Genomic DNA, 8,616 nt, shown 5'->3' with positions numbered 1-8,616 from the left:
GCCACCCAGGCGCCCCTGGAAATTTCAATTCCAACCCCCTTTCTCACGCAGGCACCAAACTCTTCTGTCCCCTTGGAGGATTCAAACTCAAGCCACTTAATTCCTGCGACTGCACCATATCCCCAGCCATGGCTGCTTCACTTTAACATTACATGTTTACTGCTATGGTTTTACGTTCCTGCTTTGTTTTGGGTCCCTACAGACTTTCCTTACTTTCTTGTGAGCCCAGCTATGCATTTATTTATTTTTTTTTTAATTTTTTTAATGTTTTATTTATTTTTGACAGAGAGAGAGACAGAGCATGAGCAGGGGAGGGGCAGAGAGAGAGGGAGACACAGAATCGGAAGCAGGCTCCAGGCTCTGAGCTGTCAGCACAGAGCCCGAAGCGGGGCTCGAACTCACAGACCGCGAGATCATGACCTGAGCCAAAGTCGGATGCTCAACCGACTGAGCCACCCAGGAGCCCCCCCAGCTATGCATTTAAAAGCTAGCATTTGGGGCGCCTGGGTGGCGCAGTCGGTTAAGCGTCCGACTTCAGCCAGGTCACGATCTCACGGTCCGTGAGTTCGAGCCCCGCGTCAGGCTCTGGGCTGATGGCTCAGAGCCTGGAGCCTGTTTCCGATTCTGTGTCTCCCTCTCTCTCTGCCCCTCCCCCGTTCATGCTCTGTCTCTCTCTGTCCCAAAAATAAATAAACGTTGAAAAAAAAAATTAAAAAAAAAAAATATATATATATACTTGTTCTATTTCATCCTTAGGTAGCATCTATAGGTGTGGCAGGAGGATTTTCAGAATATTTCATCCAGCCACGTGCCAGAAGTGGAAATGTCGCAGGCGTGTTTGCACTATGTTCTGGCCGTGGCTGACTGGTCTCAGACCGGCTGCCCCAACTCTCCCCGTGTTTTTCTACGTGTTGTTCACTCTGCCTGGAATAACCTCGTACATTCTCACCCTCTCCCCTGACGTATCTAGCTAACTTGTATTTATCCTCAGAATTCAGCCCAGAAATCTTTTTTTTTTTTTTTTTTTCTTTTCTTCAACCAAGACCTTCCTTGGTTCTGGCCAGATGAAGTTAGTCTCTCCCTTCTTTGGATTTTGTGGGTAGTTTCCTTGTGATGCCCATTAAGACGCTCTTGATCTTTTTTTTTTTTTTTTTTTTAACGTTTATTTATTTTTGGGACAGAGAGAGACAGAGCATGAACGGGCGAGGGGCAGAGAGAGAGGGAGACACAGACTCGGAAACAGGCTCCAGGCTCTGAGCCATCAGCCCAGAGCCCGACGCGGGGCTCGAAGTCACGGACCGTGAGATCGTGACCTGGCTGAAGTCGGACGCTTAACCGACTGCGCCACCCAGGCGCCCCTTGACGCTCTTGATCTTAATTGCCTGTTTGCGTACGTATTTTCCTGCTGGTTTCGTGCTTGTCTAGGGCGGAAACTGGTATTATTCGTCCGGGCTGAAAAATTGAATTCCTAACGAGGGAGGAACTGGGCTTGAGGGGGAAGAGGGAAGATCTTGAGAGAAGGTGAGTTTGAAGACTCAGAAATGCCGTTGGAAAGAGAGATTTCCTGGCTTGTTATCCACAAGTTTGCTCTTTGCCACTATATCAACAGCATGTCTGTCTACACAGCAATCCTCTCAGGGTTCCCACAGTTTTTTGGCCTCCTTCAAGACAGCTAGTCTAACCCCAAAATGCCAGGTCCGGATTTGAGGTTTCCCAGCAACTTTTTTTTTTTTTTTTTTTTTTTTTTGGTGTTTTTTAAAAATGTCTCTTTTCTAACCGTGTATTACATTGCTGGACCTATTAAAAAAAAAACAATCAATTTTTTGCATTAGAATAAACAGTAGCCATGGTCGATAGCATCCATTCACAGTCTTAAGGTTTGAAACCGACCCTCGGGTTTATTAAAGGAAGCCTTTCAATATCATAGGAATGCTATTTGCCCTTAGCAAACAGAGTTAAAAACTCAATTATAACAAGATACACAAGTATAAACCACTAAGACTTTAGACAAGTATAACGTGAAGTATAAACTGAAATTTAATGCCGATCAGGAAATAATTGCCAACCTCTCATTTATCTAATAAATTTATCTAGCAGAGTTATCTTGTTTCCTTATGACATGTTTTCCCATCCTAATAATTTCTCATTACGTGACTAATTAAAGCTTGTCATCTCCAGCTTTGATTACATTTCTACCAAGTTTTAAATTGGAAATGAGGCTTAAAATTTTATTTCCAGGGGTGCCTGGCTGGCTCAGTCGGCAGAGCATGTGACTCTTGATCTCAGGGTAGTGAGTTCGAGCCCTGTGCTGCGTGCAGAGATTACTTAAAAATAAATCTTGGGGCGCCTGGGTGGCTCTGTCAGTCAAGCACCTGACTCTTGATTTTGGCTCAAGTCATGATCTCAGTTGTGAGATCGAGCCCTGTCTGGCTCCAAGCTGGGCATGGAGTCTGCTTAAGACTGACTCTCTCTCTCTCTCTCTCTCTCTCTCTCTCTCTGTCTCTCTCTCTCTCTAAGGGCCGCTGGGTGGCTCAGTCGGTTAAGCGTCCAGCTTCAGCTCAGGTCACAATCTCACAGCTTGTGGGTTTGAGCCCTGAGTCAGGCTCTGTGCTGAGAGAGCCCGGAGCCTGCTTTGGTTTCGGTGTCTCCCTTTCCCTCTGTCCCTCCCCTGCTCACATTCTGTCTCTTTCTCTCAAAAATAAACATTTAAAAAAAAAAAAGGTCCTTTACTGTTTTGTTGAGAGAGAATGCCCCTCCCCTGCTCATGTGCACACACGAGCTCTCTCTCTCAAAAATAAATAAATAGATAGATACCATAAAAATAAAATAAACAATCTTGTTGAAAAAGGCATATCTCCATTTTACAGATAAAGACTGAGTCTTAAAGAGATCACACAGCAATAGTGATGATGTCAGGATTCGAAACCTGCTAGTTTGACCCCCAAATTCACATTCTAAACATGACATTGAACTGCCTGATTTCCAGCAGGTCACAGGATAAACTTGATAACTTTGAGTGCGTCGGAGTAGAGCTTTATGATAAATCTGTATGTGAAAAACAAACAAACATGCAAAGAGATAATCCACATGAAAATATAATTTATTTTAGAGTTGGAACAGAAAGAGTACATTCACCACCCACTGACCTATGCCTCGTATTTATTTGATTTCATAGTTCTGTAAGGCAAATAGTATGAACCCTGTTTTAACATGTTCCTCGGTTTTACGTGGCCCGAGAACTCCCTTAACCATTAGGTTAAGAGCTTCTGGTTGGGACCCAGGCAGACTTGGGTTCAAATACTGACTTTACCTCTTAACCAAATACGTCAAACTGAAGAAGGCCGTTCTGTGAAATGAGGTAATCTGTAAAATGGGGGTAATAATACCTACTTAAAGGGTTGTCCTAAGGATTAAATCACATAACAGTTGAAGGAACCTGACACAATGCTTGCCATATGGTGAGGCTTCTATCAATGGTAGTTTATAACACTAAAGCCAAGAGAGAGTTGGTAATCTCAGAGATATGCAAATCCAGTTACGTGGTGAAGCCACCATAGGAACTCAAGTCTGTGTCATCCACACTCTTTCCACTATACTATGTTGGCAAGCTATTTTAAGTCTCAAGAGTCCAGAGTTCCAACTCTCCAGATGAGTAGAATTTTTAATATTTTTCTATTATAAATGTAATACACTCATAAAAATATAAATCAACCTTACTACACAATCCAGAATTAACCATTAATATTTTATTTTCTTCAATCCAGAATTAACCGTTAATATTTTATTTTCTTCCTATCCACATTTTCTGTAAAGGTTTCCTAACTCATATACTTTCACCGGCAACAGTATAGGACAGGGCTTGGCTCCCATTAATAAAAAGAATTCTGCTCTTTTGATAGATGTCAAATGGTGTGCTTAACCTACTATATGATTAGCGGAATTAAAAATTCTTTCCTTCAATGTGTATTTCTTCTTTAGCGGATTGCCTGTGCCTGTTCTTTGCTCGTTTTTCTACAGGGGTATTAAGTGTTTCATCCTTCGAATTTGCTTTTCACAATACAAAAAAATACAAAAAAAAAAAAAAATCTGCCTGGTAGTCCAGGACTGCTGAACTCCGGCCAAAGGCCACAAACCCCGATCGCCCACTAGCGAACTTTATAGACCAGCGGGCGCCTTTTTTCTCCAAGGTGGAAGCAAGGCTTCCACAAATCACGAGGGCGCGAATTGCTGCAAAGGCGTTGGCTCTCCCGGCTTCTGGAGGAACGTCTCGCGGGATCTCAGCCGTCCTTGGGGCCTCGGACTGAACTACAAATCCCGACATACAATGCGCCTCAAGGCCCAAGCGCCCGAATGAAGGCTCAGGTCCAAGGTCATGTGTCTAACTGCGTAAGACGCCCGGTCATCTCTCCCACGCCTTTTTCTGCAGCTTCCACCTTGGCCGCCATTTTGTGAGGGAGGTTATGGAACCTCTGAGCCCCGCCGACTCTATGGTTGAGCATTTCGGGGATCGACCATTCGGAAGCCAGATCTCGGAGGAAAGCCCCGCCTTCACCCGCAGGGAGGCGGGAACTGCCACGAAGCTCCTGTGGAGAGAGAGGAAGAAGCTGCGGAAAGCCAATAAGAAAGGAGGACTTGAGGACGCTAGCCAATAGGGATGCGGGGGGATTGCGGCCAATGAGAGTGGTGGGACCTCGGGACACGTGGGTGGGGGAGCTGGACGCTGAGACCTAGAGCTAAAGCTGGGAGGTGAGTCAGTCACCTTGAGCGGGGCAAGCGCTGTGGTCCGAGCAGGGGCAGCGGGGCAGTGGGAGTGCAGGTGACTTGGGGCCGGAAGCCAGCGATTGGCAGGGGTGTGGGCTGGGCTGTGCGAAAGGGCGTTTGCCCCCATGGCCGGGAGAAGCGATGGGCGTCTATATCCTTAACTATTAATGTTAATTCCCAACGGTAATGAGCGATTAACTGTCCCCACTAAGGCGGGCCGAGGACAGCTGTGTAAAATGGGCAAGACTCTGCACGGCACCTACCCAGTAGCTGCCTCCAAGTCTTCCGGGGGACCATCCTCTTTAGGAACATTTCCTTCCTGGGGTTCGGGCCTTTTTCCTCTACTGAAGATCTCCGTGACCTTCCTTTGCAGATCCTTTCGCGCTATCCTCTGACCTCTAATGCCCTCCTCATCTGGGGCACGGTGCAAGGAACAACGTGGTCCAGGGAGGACGGGCGGGGTGTAGGAGACGACCGAAGGGCGCCACTATAAGCAAACGACTAGGTTGCCAATGAATCTTTTTTTCCTCTGCAGAGTGAGAAAATGCAGACCACCGGGGCACTATTCATTCCTTCTGCTCTGGTAAGCTGCGGCTCCGGTGTGATCTGTAGTGCCCGATGTGGGAGCCATCGATGTTTAATGAATGAACTGAGAGGAGCTTGACATCCTGATGATGTTGGCTCTCTGGGGAGGCCGTAGTGATGCAGTTAACCCCTGTTTATTGAGACCTGTACACCAATCTTTCTTGGCTTTGGAATGTGATCTGAGTCTGGATATGACCTTTACCCCCATTCTGGCTTGGCCATAGCCGGATAGCCCACGGAGGCAGTCATTCTCAACCTCGGCTGCGTGTTGGAATCATCTGAGGAGCTTTAAAAAATCCTGATGGCCAGGCTACACCCTATGGTGGTGGAATCCATGCATCTGTATTTTTTAGAACTCCCCAGGTGATTCTCATGTTCAGCCATGTTTGAGAACCACTGCCTTCCACTGAAATATTTCAAGAAAGCCACGTTACAGAGGGCTCTGCTTAGATGGTTGTTTCAGGAGCCTCACCAGGCTTACTGGCCCAGTCCATTCAGGGAGTGTAACAGTGAGTACACTTCAACAAAATAAGATTTCCCCCTTCTGATTCTTTGGTGATCTGGCTCCAAACCCTCCTACCCGGTTTGATGTTAGTGTGGGTTCTTGTTCCCTTCTGACATACCGACAAGGGCTGTGCCCATGGAAGTGAACTTTGGTACCTGCTTTTAAATGGGAAAGTTGCCACTGCAAACTACATCTGGGTCTCAGGGCAGCGGTCTCTGGTGCAGGCCTATCCGGCAGGAACAGGAATACATTAATTGACCTTGAAATATATTGGGCTTTTTTCCTGTTGGTAATTGTAGTTGTTTTTGACAGAAGTTCGGCGTGTGGGTTTTTCTGTACCCCTTGCTTGATCTGGAGCATGTGTCTTTCACTTTGCAGATCCGCTGTTGTACCAGGGATCTCATCCGGCCTGTGTCTGCATCCTTCTTGAGTAGGTCAGAGATCCCATCTAAACAGGTAAAGGAATATGGGCCCTCTTATAAATTTGCCCAGGGGCACCTGGCTGGCTCAGACGGTGGAGCATGTGACTCTTTATCACAGGGTTGTACGTTTGACAACGTCCCTACGACGGGTGTAGAGATTACTTAAAAATAAAATTTTGGGAGGGGCGCCTGGGTGGCTCAGTCGGTTAAGCGTCCGACTTCGGCTCAGGTCGTGATCTCACAGTTCGTGAGTTCGAGCCCTGCGTTGGGCTCTGTGCTGACAGCTCAGAGCCTGGAGCCTGCTTCACGTTCTATGTCTCCCTCTCTCTCTGCCCCTTCCCTGCTCATGCTGTGTCTCTCTCTGTCTCAAAAATAAACATTAAAAAAATAAATAAAAAATAAATAAAATAAAATCTTGGGAAATAATTAATTTCTCCAGAGAGGGGTTCTTCAAGATAGTGGACTGCGGGCCAAAGGGGGAGGACAGACAACCCATGGTGCCTTAACAGTTCTGAGTGCCCCAAGGGGAGAGCACCAGAGGTGAGAAGTTTGCAAAAGTGAGGAGGTCTCCCTGGCCCCTGGTCTGAAAATGGGCCCCGAGACTAATTCCCGGCATGCCCTGCAACCTGGGCAGGCTATACCTGCCAGGCAGTTTGCCAACGGTTTCGGGGCCCCGGTAGGTCGGGTCGGGATGGAGTCAGCCACCTGTCCTTAGGCCTCACTACCTCTCCTTCCCGACTTGCCCCTCTAGCCGTCCTACCGCAGCTCCCCGCTCCAGGTGGCCCGGCGGGAGTTCCAGACCAGTGTCGTCTCCCGGGACATTGACACAGCAGCCAAGTTTATTGGCGCCGGGGCTGCCACAGTTGGTGTGGCTGGCTCAGGGGCTGGCATCGGAACAGTGTTTGGCAGCCTGATCATTGGCTATGCCAGGTAAGATGGGGGGTGGCCTAGAGCATCTCCTAACAAATGCCACCCTGTCTGGGAGAGGCCTCAGTGGGAGCTCCCACTAGCTTGGGGGGGATTTCATCGACCTCCTGTTCTCTCCAGGGATCTCCGAATTAGAATTTAAATACATTTCCAGCGTGACTCATTTAAACTTAACCTTGTTGGCACGCTGCTTCCCTGTCTAGATCCCCAGGATATAGACAGGCTAGGCCCTTTCCCAGTTTCAGCAGCCCCCAGTCACCTAACTGACGCGTGTCCTCTCTCCCTCCCCTCTTCCTCTCCCCTTGGCTGGCATCGATCTCTTGTCCCTGGCAGGAACCCGTCTCTCAAGCAGCAACTCTTCTCCTATGCCATTCTGGGCTTTGCCCTGTCTGAGGCCATGGGGCTCTTCTGTTTGATGGTCGCCTTCCTCATCCTCTTCGCCATGTGAGGTTCCACGAGGGTCGCTCACCCGTCCCTGCTGCTTGGACTTCAGGCCATGCCTGGTGCTGGAGTGTGCTAAGCTTTACCATTAAACACAACGTTTCTGTAAACCCATATGCCTGCGCCTCTCTCCTTTGCCCCTGGGGGGGTGGGGGGGAGGGGCTTGGTGGAAAGGAGGGACAGGGCAGCGGGATCGGGTCACCAGTTGGTGGTTTGGAACTCCCCAGGGCTGAGAAATAGCACTGCAGTGATGTAAGAACATGGAGGGTTCCCTTCGCTCCCCGGAGGGAGCACGGACTTGTCTGAGTGATTGGCGCTTGTTTTTCCCTTCAAATTTAATACAACAATAGGTCACCCTTTGGAGGGGCCTAATTTGCACCAAGGTCTCATCCAAGCGTTTTACGAGTGTGTCAGCCACCCTAGAATTCTAGGTACAGTGGTTATACCTGTTTGGCACATGAGGGGACCGAGGCTTAGGGAAGCACAGCGTAACGCGTCCAGTGTGACAGAGCTGGTAAGTGGAAGAACTGGGGAGCCCACCTCAGGCCTTTAACCCTTTAACTGCCTGTGTTGTCCCCTCTGTTTTCACTGTGGCCACACGATGAAGGTGGCACAGACAGGGAAACCGTCCCAAAGAAGTTACAGAGGCCCGTTGGAAAGAAATGGAGGGCGGCCTCCTGGCTGCGTTTAGCCCCGCTTGTACGTTTCATTTTCATTCTCAGTTAGCCTTCTTTGAGTGTCTGAACGTTCCGGGAGGTACAGTCCCTTTTCTTGGAGAATTTACAATCTTAGCCTTGGGAGGGGTAAGAAGGGTGAGGTTTTTTTTTTGTTTCTTGTTTGGTTTTGTTGGGATTTTTTTTTTTTTTTTTTGGTTGGTTGGTTGGTTGGTTTTTGGTTGAACCAACTAACAAATTGCTTAGAGAGCCTTGTGCCCATCTTTATCTCAGCCTGTGCCCAGCAGGCTTCCCCAGCTTG

The 8,616-nt window shown here is 48.2% G+C and overlaps 1 protein-coding gene across 2 annotated transcripts; it reads left to right on the top strand.

The window, feature by feature from the left end:
* Nucleotides 1–4,646: 4,646 nt before the first annotated feature.
* ATP5MC1 (ATP synthase membrane subunit c locus 1) lies at nucleotides 4,647–7,751 on the top strand. Of its 2 annotated transcripts, none has more exons than XM_025917546.2 (5): nucleotides 4,647–4,746; nucleotides 5,297–5,344; nucleotides 6,230–6,307; nucleotides 7,025–7,203; nucleotides 7,534–7,751. In XM_025917546.2, the coding sequence occupies exons 2-5, from the start codon at nucleotides 5,306–5,308 to the stop codon at nucleotides 7,646–7,648; spliced, it is 411 nt and encodes a 136-aa protein (XP_025773331.1). In that variant the 5' UTR covers nucleotides 4,647–4,746; nucleotides 5,297–5,305; the 3' UTR covers nucleotides 7,649–7,751. The 2 variants fall into 2 exon arrangements, with proteins under 2 accessions (XP_025773331.1, XP_025773332.1); XM_025917547.2 differs by having other exon boundaries at nucleotides 4,709–4,816.
* Nucleotides 7,752–8,616: the final 865 nt, after the last annotated feature.

The sequence above is a fragment of the Puma concolor genome, chromosome E1 (genome assembly GCF_028749965.1).
Source record: "Puma concolor isolate L17-30 chromosome E1, mPumCon1.1.hap2, whole genome shotgun sequence".
NCBI classification, from domain to species: Eukaryota; Metazoa; Chordata; class Mammalia; order Carnivora; family Felidae; genus Puma; species Puma concolor.
Note: the sequence above shows the minus strand (reverse complement) of the source record. Positions and strands in the feature narration are given on the sequence as shown.

Excerpts from the sequence above, each read along its gene's own strand:
- ATP5MC1 (XM_025917546.2), top strand. The coding sequence starts at position 5,306 with ATGCAGACCACCGGGGCACTATTCATTCCTTCTGCTCTG. Across the intron at positions 6,308-7,024 it reads CAGAGATCCCATCTAAACAG|CCGTCCTACCGCAGCTCCCC; the intron begins GTAAAGGAATAT and ends TTGCCCCTCTAG. Across the intron at positions 7,204-7,533 it reads CTGATCATTGGCTATGCCAG|GAACCCGTCTCTCAAGCAGC; the intron begins GTAAGATGGGGG and ends TGTCCCTGGCAG.